Source organism: Mchenga conophoros, linkage group LG10 (assembly GCF_057382185.1).
Source record: "Mchenga conophoros isolate Kocher_MC1m ecotype Shallow Benthic linkage group LG10, M_conophoros_male_GT1.1, whole genome shotgun sequence".
In the NCBI taxonomy this organism is placed as follows: Eukaryota; Metazoa; Chordata; class Actinopteri; order Cichliformes; family Cichlidae; genus Mchenga; species Mchenga conophoros.
This window is the reverse complement of record NC_140535.1, coordinates 3,460,478-3,486,480: the sequence shown is the minus strand read 5'-3', so window position 1 is coordinate 3,486,480 and position 26,003 is coordinate 3,460,478. Positions and strand designations below refer to the sequence as shown.

Sequence of the window (26,003 nt, the reverse complement as noted above, 5' to 3'; positions counted from 1 at the left end):
CATTAACCTAACCAAAGATACAATGGCATAAATTGGGCCTCCTGCTTCTTTGATTTCTTCTTCGTACTTTCCTGCCAGACAAAAAATGCATACTGGAAGCAAGGAAACAAAACATAAGGAGTGAGGGGATGAGTGAAAACACAACAAAGAACAGAGGGAGAAAGATGCAGGCAATATATACAGATAGCAGATAAGGATGGAAGAAGGAACAGGTGGGAAAACAGCTGACACTAATCATAGGGGACGTATATGGGAAGTGAAACTGAACGATGAGGGACTATCAAAATAAAACAGAAAACCAACACTGAGACATACCAGCTTGACACAGACAAAAAGGAAGACAGAGACAGGATACAGAGGGACCAGTCAGACATGGGGTAATGACTGGGGAACAGAAGATAAATAGACTACAGAGGACAAAATATATGACGAGAGAAAATAGCAATGCACTTGTAATACACACACCCCAGACTTAAATACAAGAGCCCAAACCTCACACGAAACCCAAAATACTGACTCAAAGTCCCTGGACCATGAGAGAATCAATTTATATTCTACAGCCATTTATTCATTAAGCAGAAACGTTTCCTACTGGCACTTAAATGAATAAACAATAAACAGTGGAACTGGAACCTGTGAAATACTGTAAAATAAAATATTTATTTATATTTTTTATTTCAAGGTAAATGTGATTACTGTGTGTTGATCTTAAAATATATATATATAACCCAATATATTTTATTTAAGCAATACACATTGGATGTTGTGGATGAAACTACAATAACTACAATGCTTAGCCAAAGATGACGTAGGAAGCACATCTCCTCCTGTGATTGGCTGATGTGTTTATTCGTGCGCTGCTGAAGGTGAAGCGTTAGTCAGTTCTGTGTCTCAGTCCGAAATGTCATCCAGTGGACTTTTAACCATGCACGCTCAAATCTGTAAACGTCTGGTAAGTGATGGGCTGTGAAACTGTCATCTTAGGTTTGTGGTCATGTTGTTGTAAGAAACAGGAAGGCTAGGCTGGCAGCACAGGGCCCTGGTTAAGTTCAAGTAGCTGTGCTAACCTTGCTCTGTGTGTGTGTGTGTGTGTGTGTGTGTGTGTGTGTGTGTGTGTGTGTGTGTGTGTGTGTGTGTGTGTGTGTGTGTGTGTAGCGTCCTTGGCAGGTTAAAGTAATGCAAACACCTGAAAACATACTGTACTTGTAGCTGGTTGGTCAGAGTACTTTAAAGAAGCAGTAGTAGTATGCTTTACTGGCTTCAATACAGTCGACAGTGTATCAGAAAGGACTAGTTGACACCAAAACAGGCTAGCTATAGCATCAGCTGCAGCTAGCTTAGCGCCCACAAAGAGTACCATTGAAACTCTAGCTCCTGTCACTTCATTAGGCAGCTGATATTGCCTGAATACCTGCCTTTATTGTCATATTTTTCACGGTGACAGTTTTATTCTGGAGCTTGATTCTAACGTGTGATGTTCGGGTCTGTGGGACACCTTTTCATTGTTTAGTAAACGTCAAGTTTTTCAGATTTATCATTATTTCAACAACGGCTAATTTTCTGTGAAGAACATAAAATAACCCATTTTAATGATCTCGCACTGTAATCGTGTTTGACACGTTTCGCCCCAGTTATGACAGATGGCTTAGCTGCTGCTTCTGGACAGGTGAAGCGGCAGGATTTGGGTTTGTTGTTGTTGTGTTTGTTTGTTTGTTTGTTTGTTTGTTTGTTTGTTTTTCCCCGGGACGGAGTCATGTGCGCTGGTGTTTGTAATTATTAAGTGAATGTTTTTTAATTAAGACAAACGGCCACGTGCACATGTAAGAAAATTAATACTAGATCTCTCATTGTTATTTATGCTGTGGATTGTGAAGACTAATATAGAGTATTCATTCACTAAAACACCAGAAAGTGTAATTGAATAAATATGATTTTATTGGAATTATTACTTGCTCATGCAAGTTTTTTACTTTTAACAGAAAATGATATTTGCTGCATCAAGTGGCTTCACACACAGTCTAACATCCTGCACATTCAGAAACTTATTATTTTGACTGTAGTAATGAAACCAATGAAAATTAAAGAATTGTTGTGCTATTACTATAAAATATAATTTGTTACTATTTTTTTTTTAAATAATTGTCATTACAAATGAGTCCTTGACCTCAAAAAACAAAAAGAGAAACTTCTCTTTCTTTTTTTATTCCCACTAATACTCTCGGTGTAATTGTGTCATAAAAAACAGGAGAGCTGCATGCAGATGCAATTTCAGTGTGATTAAAAACGCAGACGCAGACTGACACGTTGCAAAAGTTCAGGAGCAACCTCTTAACTGTGTTGTGTTTGCTTAGATTCAAAAAGGTATCTAAAACATCAGAGCTGCTTCTAGCTTTGTTTGGCAGTGTGGAACAACCTGATGATGGAAAGTGTCAGACGACTAAAACATCAACTAAACGCATCCAAACTCTTTTTTTTTTTTTTTTTTACAAAGCTGAGGAGGTGACTTGGAGGGAAAAAACCAGGCCAACTCAGTCTGAAAGCTGAAAACCTGTGTGGCTGTCACATTCAATATAGCCCTCATTTGTCAGTATGTTTAATTCTATAAATTGTTTTAAGTAAGTACTCTGCTCTTTACAGTCACAGCTTGTTGTCTTTAACAGTCTCAATGTTTTTCTTTCCCTGTTTGTGTGGGATTTAGCCGCGATAACACATGCTGTTTTCATAATTATCAATAGCCTGATATAACAAGTACCCTTATTTAGACTTGTGAAGCAGCTGCCTGTGTTATTGTTTCACAGAATAGGGTTATGAGACTGTGTCAATAGTTAAAAGTGGCCAGCAGATGTTCTGGTGGAGACGGGTGTCAGAAAGTTTCAAAGCCTCAGGACGTTTAAACGTTTCACAAAACCTGTTTCTACTATGTGGTGTACATATGGTAAATGGCCTGTATTTGTATAGCGCTTTTACTAGTCCCCCTTAAGGACTCCAAAGCGCTTTACACACACATTCACACACTGGTGGAGGCAGCTACAGTTGTAGCCACAACTGTCCTGGGGCAGACTGACAGAAGCGAGGCTGCCATATCGCACCATCACCAACACCAGTAGGCGGTAGGTGAAGTGTCTTGCCCAAGGACACAACGACCGAGACTGTCCGAGCCGGGGCTCGAACCGGCAACCTTCCGATTACAAGGCGAACACCCAACTCTTGAGCCACGATCGCCAATGTGTGTTTTGTGTTTCTGCTCGTGCTTTTTCCAAACGAGGTTCAAACATTTCAGTCACATTCATCTGCCTGTTCTCGCATTCTTGTAATTCTCCATATCGTTGAAAGGATTCTCTGAGGAGTTTTAGGACTTTTAGATAAGAGAGAACATTTGGAAGATAACAGATGGGAAGAGTTTTCAGAACGTGAGTCATTTTGCCTTTATTGGATAGAACAGTGCAGAAAGTAGACATCAGCGCAGGGCGAGAGTGAAGGGGTATAACACACAATAAATGATCTGGGGCTCTAAATTCCATACGTTGGTCACTTCCTCAGCCAGGTGAGCCAAAGCAGCACCATCAGTTCAGAGTCTGAAAGTGAGCACGAAGACAGGATTTGACACTGAACACCTGCCCCAAAGCGAACCCTTGGATATCAAAAATGGTGACACTGAATAGTCTCCTCGCCCAAAGAATGAGCCATTGAGCTTGACTGGTAGCATCGTGCAACCAGGGCCAAGACAAATGGTGGTCCATCTTGTGGAGGGCATCAAAGCTGATTTTTACTCTTCATCCTAGATCCCATCTACAAATATACCAGTGTCAGTAGATGTTCCCTGATTTGATCCTTAGCAACAGAAAGACAAGCTGCAATGTGTGTTTTAGAGGTGGACGGCAAGTAGTACATATGTAACACGCACTGTTGTATAGGGTAGCACAAAAAGGCTGCTTGTAGATGATATATCAATCTGTTGAAAGATATAAATGTCAGTAGTGATGACAGTTTGCTGCCTTTATATTTGATTCAATTTTCTATTTCTATTACATTTTATGACCAAAAATCAAACAGCATATTTCATAAATGGGCTTCAATAGAAGTAAATGTCCAAATATTAACCATATATATGGTCTATCTATATTTCTTGGACTTGGGGTAAAATAAACATCTGTTAAGTACTTTTAGATACGTTGTTATTGTTGTATTGGTTAATAAAAACCCTAAATGTGTTGGGTCCATCAGATCCACAAAACAAAGGTCAGACACCTGTCATAAGCATTATATCAGCTGAATACTTATGTTCACTTATTATTTATAACATTTATGATCTTGTCACTGTAGGCTCACAAGTATCTGTCAAGAACCTACACATCTCATCCTTCCCTCAATGTAAGTACTATCACTGAGAGCCTGCACTGATAGTTAATCATCTGTAGAGCACAATAACATATATACACTAAATTGTATGGTCATAGGAAGTCGTCATTGTCAGCGCAGTCCGCACTCCGATGGGATCCTTCAAAGGCAGCCTAGCTTCAGTTCCAGCCACCAAACTGGGCTCTATTGCCATCAAGGGGGCCATTGACAAAGCAGGTATGTTTGGCCACTTCACTTTCACTGCTCGGACGGATCCACTTTCCTCTGTTGCTTGATAAACATCGGCTGGCGCTGTGTCCAAACAATAGGTTGAGTATCTGTCTCTCATGAGTGGAAACAGGGCTGCATTAAAACTGAGGCAGCTGTGCATGTTCAGTATGTTGCCTTTGTGTTTAGGAATTGCTCCGGAAGAAGTGAAGGAAGTCTACATGGGCAATGTGCTTCAGGCTGGCGAAGGACAGGCCCCCACACGACAGGCCTTGCTCGGAGCAGGTATGACCTCTCGGCTATATTTAACCCACAATATTGATACATCTGTGGTGCCTTGAGGGATATTTTTGAGTCTGCAATATGAATTATTCCCAATTTCTTGAGCTAAACACTGTTTTTTGAATATTATCTCTTGACATTGGAGTTCAAATGTGCATCCAAGCAGAATCCAGAGCTGGTGAGAAGTTGTCTTCATCTAATTTCTGTTATAGTAAGAATGATGTCTCTGATTGCCTCTACAGGACTGACCCTCAGCACACCAGCAACAACCATCAACAAAGTCTGTGCATCTGGAATGAAGTCCATCATGATGGCAGCTCAGAGTCTAATGTGTGGACACCAGGTATTATCAGCATTAAATATGCAAGGTGTAACAAAACACGAGTGCAGATTCTTCTGAAATACTGCATCTTTTGCTGTCATGCTAGTACTCGATCACAGATGTGATCCTGATAAATGCATAAATGCACGTGTTTATCAGGACTGAAAGAAACTTTTGTTTATAATGGGTTATTCTGGCTTTGTACTGCAAATTACTCTGACTATAGTTCTATATGTGTGACTTAGGATGTGATGGTGGCAGGAGGCATGGAGAGCATGTCCAATGTACCTTATGTGATGGCAAGAGAGACCCCATCCTACGGAGGAGTGAGGATGGAAGACCTCATTGTGAAGGACGGACTCACTGATGTCTACAACAAATTCCACATGGTGATCCTCATGTTCTACTTATTATTGGAAAATTATAAGGCCTATGTGCATTTAGAGCATTATAATATTGTTGCTCTCTTACAGGGTAACTGTGCAGAAAACACAGCCAAGAACTGCAAAATCAGCAGAGAGGAGCAGGATGCGTACGCCATCAACTCTTATAGCTGCAGCAGAGCAGCGCACGAGGCTGGTGTGCTGGCAAAGGAGATAATACCTGTTACTATTACCCAGAAAGGTACAGGAAGATATACCATGTTTGTCTCAGCCCAGTGACTTTAATTAGTGTTATTGCACAGCTAATGTTGTTGATGGGGTTTTGCAGGCAAACCTGATGTGGTGGTGTCTGAGGATGAGGAGTGGAGACGGGTCGACTTCAGCAAAGTCCCCAAACTGAGAGCTGTGTTCCAGAAAGAGAACGGTAACGATGAGTTATAGAGCAACATGAAGCTGTGTGAAGCATCCACATTCTTCTTGCACTTTAACACTAATTAAAATAAAACAAAAAGATTAAAAATGAGATTTTCTTTAATATTTTTAACTAAGACGTGTAACATCAGACAAATACAGTGTGTACTGTTTTTATTAAAATAACTTAAAAAAAATTGTACAAGTAGTTCTGCTGCTACAGGAAATGTTAATAACAGTAATGTGGTTGCTCATCTGTGCGTTATTAAAGGTGTAATTTATTTTGATGGGTCTCTTGTTATTTTTTTATTTTGCTGTTTTCAGGCACGGTGACAGCAGCCAATGCCAGCACACTGAACGACGGAGCTGCAGCTCTTGTTTTAATGACAGCAGATGCAGCAAAAAGACTCAATGTGACTCCACTGGCCAGGGTTGTTTGTAAGTTTTTCGTGGACGCTTGCTTCATGGAGAGCTTTACTGTTGGTTTGCTCTTGGTTCGCACTCACAAGGAGAGGAAGGAGGCAGTGCTGGTCGATATTGCTGGAAAAAACAAAAAGACAGTGTAAAACCTAACCCCAATAATTACCTGACACCATATGATCAAGTACTTGGTGACAGTGGGAAAGAAAAACATTTAACAGGAAGAAACCTCTGGCAGAACCACATTGACCACATTTTTTATGCTTTTTTCAGAGCATTTAAAATCACAAGAAAACAGCAAATAAGTTTAAGCATTGATATTCGTTAGAGGCATCTTTAAAAGAGGGTTATTGGAAACCCAAAGGCCGACTGGCTCCAAATAGTTGGACCTGTATAATGAACTGGGTAGAAGCTGACTTGATACATTTGACCATCATTTGTTCCAGTGGTATCTGTTCAACTATCTTCATTAAAGTAACAAAAATCTGTCATAAAAAATCTTCTGTTGTTAAACCGTTAGCTGGCTTTGTTTAGTTGTTGTTTTTCAATGCATCCATTTGAGTCTGACACCAGTTCTTCAGCATTTGTTTATATCAAGTCACGGTGGTAAAATGAACTCCTTTTGAAATGAAAGTGTTTCTTGTTTCCTCCTGAGAGTATCTTTGGATGACTTTTGGTTGCCAAACAGTTCATATATATCTGTACATTCTCTGATTTGTTTTACACAGCTTTTGCCGATGCTGCAGTTGCACCCATTGATTTCCCCATTGCTCCTGCATTTGCTGTACCAAAGGTGGGTTATGAGCATGTAGTCTGGCACTTACATTTTCTAATTATTTTGCAACAATGACACAACCCCCAAAAACATGGTTTTACAGATGGAGGCCACCAACAGTTTTTCCCTCCTCATCTTTTCAGTTTTTTCACTAGTTTGATGAGACTAGTCCTCTATTAGGCCAGTCTCTGTATCACCTTATGCTTTTAGTAGTCTGAGGCAATACTTGGGACCCTACAGAGGTTACACAGGTAGACCAACTCTGACAGGGTGACACATCAACATCTGCCATTGACAGAAGGCTTTCTGTGTCTCCCAGCACAATTTCAAGAGCATGGGAGAGATTCGAACAGACAGGCAGTTACTTTAGGATAGCTGGACTGGGCCATAGAAGGTCCTTAACCCATCATCAGGACTGGTGTCTGCCCCTGTGTGCAAGGAGGAATAAGATGAGCACTGCCAGAGCACATCAACAACTCGTGTAGGAGGTCACTAAAGAACCCAGAATAGCATCTAAAGAACTGAAGGCCTCACTTCTTCCAGTCAAGATTACATAATATAAGAATAAGCCTGACCACAAATAGGAGAGTTCCAACGACAAAACCACTGCTGACCAAAATAAACACAAACTCCATTTTTCAAAAAATATCTTGATGATTTTGGTAAATAACCCAAAACCTTTGGGAAATATTCTGTGGACATGGGAGACAAAAGGTGAACAAAGAATTCAACCAAGTCCAACCTGAAAGGCTCATCGTCAGTTATCACAAATGCGCGATCCTGCTTCTTGCTGCAAAGGGTGACACAACAACACAATGACATCATCATTTAGAAACTGCATGTCGTATTTGCCTGGGTTATATTTGTTTTGTGATTACTAAAGATTGTTCATATTTATATTTTTAGGTTAAATTAAAAGTATATACAAAAGCATAATATAATAATTATTTAGACCCATATATGTGTATGACTAGACCCGTGTGTGTGTGTGTCTGCCAGGTGCTGGATGCAGCAGGGCTGAAGAAGGATGATATTGCCATGTGGGAGATCAATGAGGCCTTTAGCGTGGTTGTGCTGGCTAACATCAAGATGCTGAACATCGACCCAGCAAAAGTCAACGTTAACGGGGGAGCTGTGTCACTGGGACACCCCATTGGGTAGGTGACACAACAAAATGTTACAACTTGGCTTTAACTCACCTGGTTCTTCTCAAAAGTATTTTTTTCTAGTAAATGTGTTTACATTTGTCTGAAATATTCAGATGTGGCCCATAATATTGCAAACAATACATCATAACTGTTTCTCTTCGCAAACAAGAAACCTGACACGTGACAGCCCTGCTAACCTTTTTGGCTTTGTCAGAGTTAATTATTTAACTGGAGCAATGCTTAACCACAGGTATGTGGATCTTCTCTAAGCACTGACCTTAGCAATTGAGACTTTGTTGACTATGCTTAAAAAGCCAGCTCTGTGCCAACAAACCACATAATTTAAATTAACTCTACAAATTCTGCGAAACAGTGTGCTCAAATGTCCAGCCTGACTTATTCTAGAAGCTTGTCAATGGCTAACAAAGGTGCCATGGCCGAGATTAACTTGCTAAGAGACATTTAAGCAATATAAATAGGTGCGTATGTATATATTTGAGCCTGTGTGTATATATAGTATTAAATATGTATAGATGAGAGAAAATCCAAAATAAATTCAAACCTGTTTACCCAATTTATTGAAAGTCATTGAAGAAAAATCTCAGAAAAATCATTCCACTCTGGAAAAAGAACAGTCCAAATTAATCATTCCCAAAATGACTATTCATGGCAGGCTCAGCCTACGTTTGAAGCCGCCGAGGTGTTCGATGGCGGGGCTGACGTGATGTCACTGTTATGAATGAAATTTGCCACAGTCCAATAACTCCAGCCGTACTTATCTTGTCCGTTTAACATCTTTATTGCATTCCATCAGTTGTATTTATTGTTCAACAGTTCTCTTTATCCAACCTCATTTATCATAAATCACAACAGCATAGCGGTCACAAACTGTTTGCTTTTTCCGACCAAACAACATCTGACACTAATTACGTGTGCCTACCTTAAATACAGTCCCATGTTTGATTTCTGTGCACTTCTGTAGTACGCCATGGCTTTTTAAACCTAGAGTAGAAAAGAAACTATTACCCTCTATTTCTCTTTCCTCTGTCAGGATGTCTGGTGCAAGAATTGTGGGTCACATGGTGCACAACCTGAAGTCTGGTCAGTACGGGCTGGCGGGCATCTGCAATGGAGGCGGCGGAGCTTCTTCCATTCTGATCCAGAAGCTGTAAGAAGACCTGGCAAGAAGCTTCTGTTCCTTTAAGAGTGTTGAACTGTGCAGTGACTGTCTGCTGGTTCCAAAGGACTCTCACATCTATAAGCTCCTGTTAATTGTGAAGAAAGAATCTGTTACGTTAATGTCAGCGGCCTTAGCAAACAGCAACACGGGACTCCTGTGATGTCGTGACTCCAGTGTACAAAACACTCCTCTTGTTTGAAAACACGTCTTGTGCAAAAAATAGAATAATGTTTAACTCTGGTTAAATAAATAGTTTTTTGAAAGCACTGTCTTGTTATTGGTCTGTTGTGAGCGTGTGTATTTACTGGGTATTACTACAATTACCAGTTTGTGTTGTTTTTCAAACTGGCCACTAGATGCCGCAACTACCTTTCTTAAGTTAAGCTGTTCTTACACTGGATACATAACGTGCCAGAGATAAGCGATAACATTGACTGTGCTCTGTTTGGCTGCATTATCTGCAACAGCAATGTCTTTTTAACCTTTTGAAATTGGGGATTAACACTGGGATTTCCAGGCTTCTACCGTTCTACCTTTAAAAGCCGGAGAGCAGTCAAATGCTGGAAGTGGAAGCTAAATTGGCTAGTCATTCATATGTATATTCGGTCGTTACCTAGGAATTCTGGAGGGAGGGGAGTGGGGGTGAGTGATTGAGGGGGTGGGGGAGTGGAGTGTTTCAGTTTGCCATCTTAGGGAGAAATCAACACATGTCCTTTGTATGTCCTTTGTTGCTGACATTTATTGATGAAAACAGTACAAAAAACCAACCATTTGTACACATATTTACAAATAATGATAAAAAGTGAGTGAGTGCATTTCAACATTTTCAGCAATCACTCACAATCCTGGCACTGCCACGGTATCTGTCGTCTGCATTTACCACATGTGTACCTGTAGCAGTGAACACATCGCACAGTGGCCTGATTTTTTTTGCATCTGTGTTTGACCTGACACGTGGCCCTTTTTCCAGGGCTAGGTGTGGAGGGTTGTGTCCGAAGCAACTGATCTTTTCTTGCCTTCTTCGCAGCTACATGAGAGCGAGCCAACTCCCTTGCAAGCTCCACCAGGAAGTCCACCCGTCTTTCCTTCGTCCCGGTGCATGCTTGATACAGCACATGTGCATTCAGTGCTGCCATGTCAATCATGTTATAAAACACGGCGACTGGCCAGCGCCGTGTTCCTTTGCGGACAGTGTACTCCCGAACCATCTGGTCCATCACATCCACGCCACACTTTGTTTTGTTGTAAAGGGTGACAGTGTTTGGCTTCCTTTTGGTGGTGTTATCAGTCTGAACCACGCTGTGCATGCTGCTAAGAATATAGACTGTCTTCTTCCGTTTGGCCGCATACGCCGTCAGCGTGGCAGCAGAGGTTGAAAACACCTAAGAAATAAGATAAATTGTTATTTCCATAGCCCTTTTACACACAATGAAACACATAAACATAGAACCACAAAAGACCTGCAACATACCTGAGTGGTGAATTCATTGCGATCTGTCTGTCTAGTGGATTGAGGAATTTCCCTGCGAATCTTGTTGACTGTGCCGAGGATGGTGGTTTTCCGTCCAAGAAGTTTTTGCGCAAGTGAAAGCGATGTGAAGAAATTGTCCGTGGTAACATTTCTGCCCTTGTCTAGGAATGGTTCCATCAGCCTCATCACTACATCTTCAGAAAGTCTCTCCCCAGTGGGACGATTGGGGTCCTTGCCAAGATATGGGAAGACATTGCAAATGTACTTGGATTTTAGGTCGCAGGCCACCCAAAACTTGATCCCAAACTTGTCCGGTTTACTTGCAATATACTGCAGGAAACAGCACCGAGTCTTTGATGGGAAAAGCTGTTCATCAACGGTGATATGTAGACCAGGGTTGTAGCACGTGATGCAGTTGGTGACAAACAGTGTTGGTCAAGTTACTTGAAAAAAGTAATCAGTAACTAATTACTGATTACTCCCCCAAAAAAGTAATCCCATTACTTTACTGATTACTTATTTTCAAAAGTAATTAATTACTTAGTTACTTAGTTACTTAGTTACTTTTTAAAAACACGATTTACAACCTGAAGAGGTGATAAAGTGATAGATCTTTCAGCCCAATTCTACTTTTTCTGCATAATCCATCATACAAAATGTAATCAAATGGAAAAGTCTCTTTTTTTAACTTGTTTTATCAGTTTTAATCTTTTAACTTTATGCATCAAGCAAAACATTTAATTATATGCAACATTCTCTGACTTGAATAAATTAGTTTAACATTTAAACCTATTTTCTACACATTCCAGCACATAAAATAAAATATTTTTTGTGTTTTCACTCACTCTTTCAAACAGATGCAAGTAAAACACAGCAGAAAATAAATAAAGTCAAAGACTCAGCGGTCCTTTTGCTCTATTTTCACCTGTAAAGCAGGAGCAGGGTAGGCGGAGGGTTACCCTGGTGCAGGTGTGCTGCGGTCAGTTGAAGAATCCGCGCGAGTGTCTCTGTGAGTTTCCCATCACGTCGTAGCTACTCGGTGCTTGCTCGGAAGTTTAGGGGTTTTTTTCGCTGTAAAAAGTTTTCTTCCCACGCACGATGGACGCTAATGTTTTTGTCACTTTTTATGGAATCAAACTCAAAGTAAGGTCAGTACTTCCACACTTTAAACGCTGCACGCTCATACTCTCTCCCGCACTCGATATATTATCCATTGTTGATCTGCACACAGCTGCTGTCACCAACGTCGCACTTGCTTACGTCACTGTCATGAGACATTCTCGCAAAAAAAATCACGGTTTTAGTAACGCAGTAACGCAGCGTTCCTACGGGAAAGTAACGGTAATCTAATTACTGATTTTGCAATAGTAATCCCTTACTTTACTCGTTACTTGAAAAAAGTAATCAGATTACAGTAACGCGTTACAAGTAACGCGTTACTGCCCATCTCTGGTGACAAATGATCCCCACACACTGGAAATTGCAGCGAACTTATCAGTCTTTGCTCGATCACTGCGGGTGGACTTGTCATCAAAGCGTAGGTGTTGCATGATGTCTTGGAAGCGGTTTCGTGCCATAGTTCCAATTATCTGTGGGTTTCCCAGGTTTGCTGACCAGCAGTCATTTACCGATGGAACCCTGTAAACCCCCCGCAAGATGACAATTGCAATTAACTACATCCACTTACTTGTTTGAAATGAAAAAGGAAATAACATGAAACAAGTAAGTGGATGTAGTTAGTAAGTTTGTTTGACCTTCCCATTGCTCACAATTTGAATTTGTTCACACTGCAGATGAGGAGACTGCTTCTCCACCGAAAAAGAGAGCTTGTTTGGGGACTGAGACAGCGAAAGATGGCACAGTGTGGAGTGAAGAACATGTGGGGACCCGTCTCCCTTTCACCCCAATAGAACCGTACGCTGCAGATGGAGAGCCAACGGCTAAGGCCAGGAGAAGTATCTCGAGTCGCCTTCAGAGCTTCCTGTGTTTCATCACTCTTGACATGCTTCATAGCATTCAAGAATGGACTATTCAACATGCACAGCAAACGGAGCATGTTCATTGGTTCATGGACCTCCCTGAACTAATGGCATTTATTGCAATTGTCATCTTGCGGGGGGTTTACAGGGTTCCATCGGTAAATGACTGCTGGTCAGCAAACCTGGGAAACCCACAGATAATTGGAACTATGGCACGAAACCGCTTCCAAGACATCATGCAACACCTACGCTTTGATGACAAGTCCACCCGCAGTGATCGAGCAAAGACTGATAAGTTCGCTGCAATTTCCAGTGTGTGGGGATCATTTGTCACCAACTGCATCACGTGCTACAACCCTGGTCTACATATCACCGTTGATGAACAGCTTTTCCCATCAAAGACTCGGTGCTGTTTCCTGCAGTATATTGCAAGTAAACCGGACAAGTTTGGGATCAAGTTTTGGGTGGCCTGCGACCTAAAATCCAAGTACATTTGCAATGTCTTCCCATATCTTGGCAAGGACCCCAATCGTCCCACTGGGGAGAGACTTTCTGAAAATGTAGTGATGAGGCTGATGGAACCATTCCTAGACAAGGGCAGAAATGTTACCACGGACAATTTCTTCACATCGCTTTCACTTGCGCAAAAACTTCTTGGACGGAAAACCACCATCCTCGGCACAGTCAACAAGATTCGCAGGGAAATTCCTCAATCCACTAGACAGACAGATCGCAATGAATTCACCACTCAGGTATGTTGCAGGTCTTTTGTGGTTCTATGTTTATGTGTTTCATTGTGTGTAAAAGGGCTATGGAAATAACAATTTATCTTATTTCTTAGGTGTTTTCAACCTCTGCTGCCACGCTGACGGCGTATGCGGCCAAACGGAAGAAGACAGTCTATATTCTTAGCAGCATGCACAGCGTGGTTCAGACTGATAACACTACCAAAAGGAAGCCAAACACTGTCACCCTTTACAACAAAACAAAGTGTGGCGTGGATGTGATGGACCAGATGGTTCGGGAGTACACTGTCCGCAAAGGAACACGGCGCTGGCCAGTCGCCGTGTTTTATAACATGATTGACATGGCAGCACTGAATGCACATGTGCTGTATCAAGCATGCACCGGGACGAAGGAAAGACGGGTGGACTTCTTGGTGGCGCTTGCAAGGGAGTTGGCTCGCTCTCATGTAGCTGCGAAGAAGGCAAGAAAAGATCAGTTGCTTCGGACACAACCCTCCACACCGAGCCCTGGAAAAAGGGCCACGTGTCAGGTCAAACACAGATGCAAAAAAAATCAGGCCACTGTGCGATGTGTTCACTGCTACAGGTACACATGTGGTAAATGCAGACGACAGATACCGTGGCAGTGCCAGGATTGTGAGTGATTGCTGAAAATGTTGAAATGTACTCACTCACTTTTTATCATTATTTGTAAATATGTGTACAAATGGTTGGTTTTTTGTACTGTTTTCATCAATAAATGTCAGCAACAAAGGACATACAAAGGACATGTGTTGATTTCTCCCTAAGATGGCAAACTGAAACACTCCACTCCCCCACCCCCTCAATCACTCACCCCCACTCCCCTCCCTCCAGAATTCCTAGGTAACGACCTAATATACATATGAATGACTCCAGCATTTGACTGACTGCTCTCCGGCTTTTAAAGGTAGAAACGGAAAATGATGACTCCGCGGGGGTCTAAGTGGTTTAAAGGATCAGTTTGCCTCTGATTATAAGAACTGCACTTTTCCCCTCTCTTAAATATTCTCTGCCTGAAGGGAAACAAACATTTGTCTGTAATGATAAAACATGAATTAAACTATATTATTTATATTAAGACAAGAATGTAAAACAAAAAAGATGCTAGACAGATACCATTTTTGATGGCTAAAGCATTTGTAAATATTCACAAGGTAATCCATGTCTTTAAATAGACAGAATTCGCCCATAGAGTTTAGTGGACTCATGTTTGTGGGGTGCGGTTTAAGTGTAGTGTTGCAGGAAATGTATCATGTTTTTCCCCTGTGGGTGAACACCTAGTCAGGATATGCTGCTCAGTAAAGGTAAGTTTCATCAAAACCGGGGGAAGGAGGGTGCAATGAGTGGTTAGCTTTATGCAGGATGTTTTGTTTCCTCTAATTAGCTTGAACTCGATGATCCCTCATTATCCTCACACCCTTTCAAAGTCAGTTTAAGGTTGTGAGTGTGTCATTTAGACATTATGTACCTCCACCCTGTCCTTCATGACCGTCATCTTTCTTTCTCTATTTTGCATTTCCTAACAGTTGGCACATTCATACAGAGTTAAATTTTAACAGGGTCTGAAAGTCCTTTGTCCATTCTTTTTTAAAGTCCACTTATTTAGACGTCACAAATTAAACTCAGGGAACTCTTTGCTTTGACAGGACCGAGATTTACACTTAATGTAAGTGCATATATTACACCTTTTCACCCTATTTTTAATCTTCATGTTATGGTTAGCAGAATATAGTAGAATCTTATTAGGCCCCAGAGTAAAGCTGTGAAGACTGGTAAGAGATGGAGCTTTGATTACCAAAACACGTGCCTTATGCAAAAGAACCTAAGCTTGTATGAGATGCACAGGATTGTTACACCAATCTGCAAACCTCTCGGAAATATATATAGAACACTGTCTTTCATCTGTACTGAAGTATGGTGCTTTGTAATGGGGCTGGTATTGTATCAAAAGCATTGTTTGTATTTGTCTCAATCCGAACGTGTGTATTTCAGTCTGTGTGGAGATTTGTGTGTGCGTAGCAAAAGTTACATGTTAAAAAAAAAGAGAGAAAAAGTAAAACTGCATGATTGTAACTTGTGATGTTGTGTGTTGTTGTTGTTTTTTATAGAGATTTGCGCTTTAATACTTTTGAACCATTCATACTCACAGAACAGACATGAACACACAGACATACTGATTTCTCTACGCACACACAAATCTGATTACACGTACACGAACTGGAATATGTACATGTGAATTAAGATACTGAGATATGCCCATATTCTTTGCACCTGTCATTTTTTTATCCAGTTGTGTGTAAATCCACTTGAGCACCACATGCTGGGTGCGCACACAGTGGGAAAGGGCGTGACTCTGGCTGTTGATTACATTCGAGGCGAGAAAGAAAATGAGACGGGGAGAGAGAGAAACAAACGAGTGCGGTAACAGAGTCAGAGAACCGAAGGAAACTTTCGAGGTGACAACTAGTAAATAATTCTAAGTAATTTAGCTGTCCTGGATCACATGATACCTTCATACCAAAGTAAGATGAGCAAATATTTATTCAAAAATGTTCTCTCTTCAGTTTAAATCTTATTTGTGAATAACAGAAAAGTGTAAACGAGTATTTCTGTTTCATTTTAATATGTGTGTGTTATTTTTTAGCTTCTTATTGTGGGGCCAAGCTGTTCAGTTTAATGAAAAAATACAAATCTGCAAAGATGTGTGAATGTTGCACCTAACAACTAGTATTTAAATGTGTTTAAATTTTACACATCACTTTTCAGGTTTCACAGAGTTCTTCTTCTTCGGGCAGTAAAATCAGTTTCACTATGAATAATAATCAGGTATGGTCACCTCAAGTGTTATTCTCAGGTTGTTATTTGACTAAACATACATATACAAACAGGCTCGATCTGATATCTCAACTTTATAACTGAATCTAACAAACCGATGCTGATGAAATGATTACCTCAGTGACAGGTAGAGCAAATAAATTCATCTTTTTTTTGTCTGTACATCTCCAGGTGAGCGGTCCCATGTATGACAACCAAGTGTTTAAACATGAAGAATATAGTCCTCCATATTCTGTAACACAGCAGATCCCCAGCCATTCCTCCATCAACCAGTATTATATTTCAACACCCGGAATACCAGCTAATCCAAGGCAAACAAAAGGTACTGGAATATTTGATTTGACCAAGGTTGTCACTTGGCAAATATCCATCTGGAAATATGTATTGCACATTCACAGAATCATTAACTTATTTTTGTTCCACATTTTAAATCCACACATACTAATTTAACCTAAATAATTAAAATTGTTTCCTTGATTAAATGAATACAGTTTCAATCGAGTCTTTTCTAGAGACACAAGACAACGTGGCTAAAATAGTTTTAAACTGTTGTTGTCTAAAAGTTGGCAGGCAGAAAGCCGTGGTGACTGTTACACCAACTGATGAATTTATTGATTAACTGATTTTTAAAGTCGATAAACTTGAAGAGTTTTACGGTGTTTCCACAAGTTAAATACTGTGCAAATTTTAATATGCAGCATAAAATAGGTAACTGTAACTTCCTCTTAACCACTAGATACTCACAAATTCAAAACGTAGACACTGAACTATCCAGATACACCTTTCTGAATATGACTGCATTCATAGAGAGTTGCAAACTATGAAAGATATACAAAACAAAACAATAAAACACAGAGTGGAGTTATACTTTTGCATAAAGTTTATTTATATAGTGCAATGCAGAAACTCTTCATATTAATTGAAATGTTTTAGTTTCATAAGCTCAATAAAAAGAAACTCTAAATATTAAAGTTAGAAGATGTTAAAAGCAAAAGAAAAGAAAAAGTAAATGATGTGTTTATTTACTTCAAGAATTTTGGTTTACAATGTTTATATGAGCCTCAAAGTAAGTTAGCTGTGTTTATGACTCTTCTTTGGTAGAGTTTATTGCTTCTTGTTAACTGTTTTATGGTTTACATTACTACAATATCACAATATTCATCTGTCGTCACAGTGGCTGTTTAGATTTCTAAAACATGGGCAAACTCAGTGTAGTTGTGTCTTGTTTGTGACTGCGCATTAATGATTGGGATAGTTATACATTTATACAGCTCCAAATCACAACAACAGTCACCTCAAGGTGCTTTATATTGTAAGGTCGACCCTACAATAACACATACAGAGAAAAACCAACAATTATATGACCTCCTATGAGCAAGCACTTTGGCGACAGTGGGAAGGAAAAACTCCCTTTTAACAGGAAGAAACCTCCAGCAGAACCAGGCTCAGGGAGGGGCGGGGCCATCTGCTGCGACCAGTTGGGGAGAGAGAAGGAAGACAGGATAAAAGACATGCTGTGGAAGAACGACAGAGATTAATATCAAGTATTATTCAGTGCAGAGAGGTCTGTTAACACATAGTGAGTGAGAAAGGTGACGGAAGAAGAAATATTCAATGCATCATGGGAATCCCCCAGCACCCTACGCCTATTGCAGCATAACTAAGGGAGGATTCAGGGTCACCTGGTCCAGCACTAACTATATGCTTTAGCAAAAAGGAAAGTTTGAAGCCTAATCTTAAAAGTAGAAATAGTGTCTGTCTCCCAAATCAACAGTTTTTCCATGAATTTTTACAAATTGATACAGGATTGTCTTTTTTTTTTTTTTTTAAATCTTGGCCTTCAGGAAGAAAGAAATGTCACTGGAAGTACATCCTGAGTGCATTTCTGTGTGTGACTGTTATCCTGGCAGTGCTCGGACTCTTGCTGTGGTACTTCCGTGAGTTGATCTGGAGACTGTGCAGCTGCATAAAATTATTTTTATAATTTAAGTATTGTAATATGGCATGATTCTGCATGCTCTTGTATATATATGAGATTCACAGTAGTAAATGCATGTGCTCACAGTATACTACCAGTGTCTACTGGGGAAGTCGTGTGGAAAAGGTGGGATGTGTCTGAGCCATACCTGGTGGTGTGATGGAACCATTGACTGTCCAGATGGAGAGGATGAATCTCAGTGCTGTAAGGCATTCAAATCAGTGTCTCAGTCTTCCACACAGTTATTTAGTGTACGAATCTATTTTTTAATAGACTTGATGTTTCACAGTTCGCCTCCAAGGGGCCAACTCCATGCTGGAGAGTTATTCATCAAGCAGCCAGACCTGGATGCCCGTGTGTGCTGACAACTGGGATGATAACTATGGACGAACTGTGTGCAGACAGATTGGTTACAGCAGGTGCTCATTGTCCTTTCCCACTGACACACTTTTGCAATGTGTGGTGTAAAAAGCTCACTCATATTACACGACTCATGATTTGCATTGCTACTGGACCTTGAATAATTTCCAAACTAAAGCATTTTTTTAAAATTACATACAAAAATATTTTCTTGGATTAGATATAATAGATATTCGTTTGATATAATAATGTGTGCGTCACATTACTGTAACTCCTCAGCCCTTTGACAAAAATGATAAGAATCATCTTGTAATTTTACACCTGGTGGCCTGTATGATACGTGGGTGATAAAGTGTTTGTTTTTTTAGCTGCACAGACCTACTGCTTACCTGTGGAAACAATGGATGTACTTAGTTTTTCCACCCACTGAGACAACAACTAATATTCTTCTGAAATGACAAATGTGCAGTATTGATTAGTACATATTTTTCAAAGTTCTAACTCAGAGGGAATGTCCTTGCGTGACATGCATGTATGTGTGAGTACAGTCTGCTGGTCTCATCTCCCTGTCACACGTGCCTCTTTGTCCCACAGAGATGATTATTTTGCCTACAGCCAAACCAGTGCAGGTTCTTTGGCCTCCAATGGATATATGAGGCTGGAGTCTGGAAGTAATAGTGGCTCACTAATACAGTCACAGCTCACTCACAGGTATACACAACCACATATCACTGAGTGCTCACTTCATACACACCACAGCATTTATAAAATGTGCCGTTTTTTTCATCCTTTCACTTTCAGCTTACTGTGCTTCTCCAAAGCTGTCACACTTCAGTGTACTGGTAAGCTACTGTGTTCTCTGTGACATACGTGAAATAATAATGTAAATCCCCAAAACTTGATTCTATTTATCTGGACGTCGTGTTTCAGTGAAGAAGCGTTTCCTCACTTGGATGAGTGATGGACAGAATCAAGTTTTGGGGATTTCCTTACTTGCATGATTGATCATACATCAATGTAATCATTTAGTCTGTCCATTTGTCTGGTGCTACAGTGTCTGAATTGGTTTAAAAGCTTGAAAGTCAGCGAAAGTAACATTGAGCTCCTCGGTCCTCAGAATGTGGCAAGAGTTCAGCAGCTCCGAGCAGTCGTATTGTTGGTGGCACAGAGGCTGTAAATGGAGCCTGGCCATGGCAGGTCAGCCTCCAGGTTTCAGGTCGACACAGCTGCGGAGGCTCCGTTATCAGCCGATACTGGATCCTGTCTGCTGCACACTGCTTTAAATAGTGAGAGCTTCTATTCTCTGCTTTCTTTCACCCGAACATGTCATTGTGCTGTTGAACAATAGCAAAAACATAATCCCTCTGACGGAAGTAATCCTGATTCAAAGAACTACCTGTGTGTGTGTCATATTTACAGCTTAATGACTTAGGTGTGCCTTCAAAGACAAAGTACACAGGATATATGGGAATATTACTTTATTGCAATATATTTATTCACATGTTGGTAGAAAGGTAACTGTGTCACTGATAGCAGTGAAGCACGCGACGTGTTTGCAAGTTCAGTAGGTTTGTCTCTTTTTCGACAACAGGTTCACTTACTGTGTTTATCCCACAGAAGACATTAACATTAACTATCTTAGTTGAAGCAGGCCTAAGGTTTGGCCATGCAGCTTTGACCACCATACATTCAATTAGATGATAAAACTGTGTAAGACTGGAACTGCCAAATCGGTATCATACAGTGTCCTCAATTTCTCAGTGAGAGCCACCTTTACTTTTTATGTCGAGTCTCCAACTATCAGTTGTCGAGTCCTCCACTCAAGTGGAGGATTCATAATGGATCAATAGTGACCTCGTGTTCATCTTTTATCTACAGTGTTTTGGCTAATATTTAATAAATCCACCATGCCCATTTCACCTTGTCTTTTCCTTGGCAGTTCCTCTTCTCCTTCATTGTGGAGGGTATACTATGGGGACGTGAACTTGGAAAACATGTTTAACAGCAGAGTTCAGAAAATCATCAAACATAAAGATTTTGACACAAGAACGAATAATTATGACATTGCTCTCCTAAAGCTTGATACACCTCTGACTTTTAACAGTAAGTACTTGGAAGTTAATTTCACATGTTAATTTCAATGATACTGTGATTACGTGATTGCAAATCCAGCACTCTAAGGTGATACATGCTTATGCCTCAGATAAAGTTCGGCCGGTGTGTCTCCCCAATGTTGACCTGAACCTTTCTGCTAATCGTCAAGCATGGATCACAGGATGGGGAGCACTGCAGTCAACAGGTGAGGCAAAACCATAACTGAATATGTCAAACCTTCAGCCTTTGGCAACAGCCTTTACCATAACACCCAAAATGTAATTCAATGGTATTTATTTATACCATTTATTTATTTATATTTATTTATTTACACCATTTATATAGCACCAAATGTTTAAAATTGTAAGGAAAATACTCTACAATAATGCAACAATGGAACAATCACATAAGCAAGCACTTTGGTGACAGTGGGAGGGAAAGACTCCCTTTTAACAGGAAGAAACCTCCAGCAGACTCATGCTCAGGGAGGGGCGGGGTCATCTGCTATGACCAGACCAAGCAGAGGACTTAAATACACGGAACGGCAATGAGGAAAGTGGAAACACATGGGGAACACAGCTGATACAAAGTGACGTCACAGGGGAAGCAAAACTAAACACACAAAACATGGACCGTGAGACTAGCAAAGTAAAACAGGAAACACTGAGACATAGACTGACACGTGAGCATGCGTCAACATGACAGGAGGCAAGGCAGATGAGAGAGGGAGCGAGGGAACACGAGAGAGGGGACGAGAGAGCACAAGTAAGAGAGACATGACGGCTGGGGAGACATGGAATGACACACAGGAAGTGGAGACGAGACATCTCGACAAAGCAACATGGAAACTAAACATAGCAGCCGAAAAGGAAAACCAAAATACTACACACAAAGAAACCACAAAACACCATTAATTCCAATAGGCTGGCTCAAATGACCCAAGTCACTGGAAATTAGTTGATTCCAGTCCTGGCCAATTGTTCGATGCATCTCTAATTGTAAGTTCTTAATCATGTAACACTGACCAGCATTTTCAAAAAAGGCAGACACTGTTTAGACTATTACAATATGTGAATGAATTTCATTGATTGATTAACATCTGTTTCATTAACTTCAGTTAAATTTATTCAAGCTGTTTTTAGCAATACCAGAAATATGGAGTCAGTATTAGGACATCAAAACTGATCTGATGTTTACTGTCACCTTTTTTTTCTTCTTTACAATAAATGCAACCACCACCAGTTTATTATTGTATCTTCACTAATAGCTACCACTACACTTTTTCCATGAAAAAGTAAAACAGTTATGCATGTCCTGTCCACTTTTTAATGACTCTTAAACTAGTGACTGTGATATCCTCAGTTAATAGGAACATAAATGGATATTAAATAAAGCCAGTGAGCAGAACAGACTCTTTCCAACTGAGAATGAAAAGAAATACAAAGTTCAGTGTGTGACCCAGAGCAGAAGAGTAAAAACTACTACCGCTGTTTTGGATTTTTGTTACTTGTTATTAACAATATACAGTGTGTTTATGGCCTTGGATTTGGGATTACCTTGCTAGTGACAGGACCTTTGAGCCAGCTTCAGGCTTCTCAGAATGAAAAAAAAGTATTCAGACCTGAGTGGGTCTATTCCAGCAGCTGTCAATGTAGTTTGTGTCCACGTTGACACAAACACAAGAACACAAGACAAATTTAGGGGTTGAATACTTTTTTCACAGCACTGTCTAATATAAACTACGTTGAGTGAGAAACCTGTAACGCTCCTTTTCATTTTTCATTGTCGATTATTTCAGATGGGACTTAGCAAGCACTGCCTTTCATGTTTGTCTGAGTTAACAGTGTGAATAATCCTTTTTCCAGGGCCAACCCCCAAAATAATGAATCAAGCCAAGGTGACCATTTACAGCAGGGCCACTTGTAATGCACCTGAAGTATTAAATGGTGAAGTCACCAAGGCCATGTTCTGTGCAGGTAGCCTGGAGGGAGGAGTTGACTCCTGTCAGGTCAGTCTGATCCTCCTGTCACACACTCTGAGATGTAGCAATACGTGTACAACCTGAGATATGTCTGTGGTTCTGTGTGCTGCAGGGTGACAGTGGAGGTCCCCTGGTCGTGAAAGAAGGAGATCGATGGTGGCTGGCAGGAGCTACGAGCTATGGTTATGGATGTGCTTTGAAGAACAAGCCAGGAGTCTATGCCAATGTACCATTCTTTATTGACTGGATATACGAAAACATACAGGTACGTATGCAATGGGAGGAGAATAGAGAATAAAGTCCTGTGAAATTATCTGTTGATTAATCAGTGGTGTCAAATGTTTATCCTGTATTTTCTCTGCCACATCAAATATACATTTATATTTGTAAGTTTAGCTAGAAAGTCATAGCAGTGCTTTATTTGTGCGTGCTCTTCTGTTCACTTTGTACATGACATTGAATGTTTGACTGTTTTTCATGTTGTGTGAAATGATGTTCTCTGATACATAATTTGGTGATTAATAATCATCTAAGAGAACAAAAGAGAATCTGCTCTTCCCCCTAAATCTAATCATACTTTTTTTTCTTTACCTCCATAGAATAACTGAGACGTCGGTGAATTTTTGAAAGGAACTACTTGAGTTACTTGCAAAACAAAAATCAACCAACAAAATAATGGATCAGCATTTTTATATTCTTGTTTATAGCATGCACTGAATTTCTTGCATTTGGACAAAATAAAGCTATTATTTGGTCCAATAAAACTAATTTTCAGCAAAGAGTTGTTTTTTTGTAAATTCACATTGTGCGATAGATGTGCTACAGAAAAATGTAGCTTTGCTTTTCTTACTTCTGCCTGGCTAATGAAGCTTGCTATGCCATGCCTGATACAATGAAATGAATTCATACATGTGCCTTTTAGCTCCCACCTCAACCAAGTATGATGTCCTTGAAGTGGAACAGCAAGGTCAAAGCCAGGAAATCAAATTTTGACTGTGTCACATAATGTTATGTAATAAATTCCACTAGAGTTAAATGGTAAAAAATGGTAAATGGCCTGTATTTATATAGCGCTTTACTAGTCCCTAAGGACCCCAAAGCGCTTTACATATCCAGTCATCCACCCATTCACACACACATTCACACACTGTTGTGTTGTATCTCATAACTGTTTCAAAATAAAATATGACCAATGTCAAATGTTCTGAAATAAGTTGTACTTTAAGTGTTCTGTGTGCGCTGTGGATGACAGCTTTGCTCACACTGGAGTCTGTTTCCACATATTATCAGAACAATCAGCCAGGAATTCAGTTCTGCCCAGTAATAAGTGACAAATCAGTTAACTAATGGTAGTTAATGTTTTATGGTATATTACTGTCACATGTTCTAAGGCACTTGTCTAAAGACAGGATTTTTTTCAGCTACTAGCTGTTATTTTCCATTTCACTGTCTTAGCTTTGATATTTACATAATGTTTTTTTTCCAAGTCCTATACTAAAGAGTGGTTTCACAATAATAATGTGTGCATTACTGTGAGACAAGTGCTTAAAATACATAGAATAAAAAAATGCTGTATTAGAATGTTATTGTGGATAATAGCTTAAAGCAGTTTTCATTAAGACTAGCAAAGTTTAAATAAATACTAGTGTCTTTCTACTTGAATAAAAGAGTGAATGAGGCTCTCGCTCCATTCTGATGTACTTCCAACCTTCAGATCAAATTCTTACTTATTCTTTAATTGCTTCTTTTCTCTTAGCAAATGTGCAGGAGCTGCTTAAATGCACACATTACTTGCTGTCGACCTTTTAGGAAGACTAGTACTTTTACTAGCCTGATCTACTAGTTTTTTGAATTACTTTACCAAATGCAACTGGTATATCACTGGTTTACGCAGACCCCAGTTCAATCAGAGCCAATTTAAAATGTCAATAAATAAATAGCAACGATGATACAGAATGCAATGGTTCATAAATGCATATTTTATTCACAACAGAGCATAGAAAATGTATCAGATGTATTTAGACTTGTCTCGAAAAAGTTGGGACAGGTGCAAGAAGAGAATGAGCGGTACTGGCCACGTTTTACTGGACACTGGACATTATATTCTTCATTTCCAGTTAATACTTGTACAGCTGCTGTTATTGTGTATATATTTATTTATATTTCTTCATACATTCTTATATAGTTCTAAATTGTGTATTTTGTTGTACAGTTATTTTATTTTCAACTTTAATTTATATATTTTATCTTATTCTTTCCCAGTTAAATTTACCCTTCATTCTAATTTGTGTTGTACAGTTATTTCATTTTTAACCTTAATTTATATTTTATTCCTTCCTAGTTAAATTTACCCTTTTTAATTTTTCATATTTATTTCCTATCTTATTCATAGCCTTTTCCTTTTTTGTTTGGTCACGAGCAGTTGTCAAAGCATTTCACTACATATCGTACTGTGTATGACTGTGTACGTGACAAATAAAATTTGAATTCAGTAACATGATCGGGTTTAAAAAGAGCATCTCAGAGAGGCAGGGTTTCTCACGCTTATAAAGATAGGCAGAGGTTCCCCAATCTGCAAAAAACTGTCTATAAAATGTGAATAAATTTCAGAATAAAGACTTTGAATATCTTTTTATCTACTGTACATAACCATAGCCCATAACCTGGCAAAAGATTTTAGGGATTTGGGACAAAGTTTCCATGATCTTTGGGCCCTCAGGTGGCAGTGCATTAAAGACGTGATTCCTGAAGCCTGAATCAATTCACCATGCCATCCACTAATGCAGGTCTCTAGCATGCAAAGGAGTCATGTGATCCAGAGACACCAGGTCCTCACCTGGGCTGAAGCAAAGTGGAACTGAAGAGATACTTGTCATCTGCATCTTGTTATCAGGACTCAAAATGCTTACTGATGGTATGGGGGGCAGAATTACCTATTGAACTAGCAGCTTGCACATCTGGAAAGTCACCATCAGTGCTGAAACATATACAGTGGGGCAAAAAAGTATTTAGTCAGCCACCGATTGTGCAAGTTCCCCCACTTAAAATGAT

General features: G+C 39.9%; 2 protein-coding genes across 3 annotated transcripts; both read left to right on the top strand.

Moving 5' to 3' along the window:
* Positions 1 to 819: 819 nt before the first annotated feature.
* Positions 820 to 9,753, top strand: acat1 (acetyl-CoA acetyltransferase 1). Its single transcript, XM_085288212.1, has 12 exons — positions 820 to 952; positions 4,324 to 4,371; positions 4,458 to 4,575; positions 4,756 to 4,851; positions 5,091 to 5,191; positions 5,416 to 5,559; positions 5,644 to 5,794; positions 5,882 to 5,977; positions 6,289 to 6,402; positions 7,113 to 7,177; positions 8,159 to 8,316; positions 9,359 to 9,753. The coding sequence occupies exons 1-12, from the start codon at positions 902 to 904 to the stop codon at positions 9,477 to 9,479; spliced, it is 1,263 nt and encodes a 420-aa protein (XP_085144338.1). The 5' UTR covers positions 820 to 901; the 3' UTR covers positions 9,480 to 9,753.
* A 5,546-nt stretch (positions 9,754 to 15,299) lies between these two features.
* tmprss2 (transmembrane serine protease 2) lies at positions 15,300 to 24,591 on the top strand. Of its 2 annotated transcripts, XM_085288208.1 has the most exons (15): positions 15,300 to 15,370; positions 15,995 to 16,160; positions 16,471 to 16,530; positions 16,711 to 16,861; positions 18,384 to 18,476; positions 18,605 to 18,721; positions 18,807 to 18,936; positions 19,472 to 19,588; positions 19,679 to 19,719; positions 19,995 to 20,163; positions 20,817 to 20,980; positions 21,081 to 21,176; positions 22,837 to 22,979; positions 23,065 to 23,217; positions 23,552 to 24,591. In XM_085288208.1, exons 2-15 carry the CDS (start codon positions 16,092 to 16,094, stop codon positions 23,558 to 23,560), a joined length of 1,512 nt encoding a protein of 503 aa, XP_085144334.1. In that variant the 5' UTR covers positions 15,300 to 15,370; positions 15,995 to 16,091; the 3' UTR covers positions 23,561 to 24,591. The 2 variants fall into 2 exon arrangements, with proteins under 2 accessions (XP_085144334.1, XP_085144335.1); XM_085288209.1 differs by lacking the exon at positions 15,300 to 15,370 and having other exon boundaries at positions 16,005 to 16,226.
* Positions 24,592 to 26,003: the final 1,412 nt, after the last annotated feature.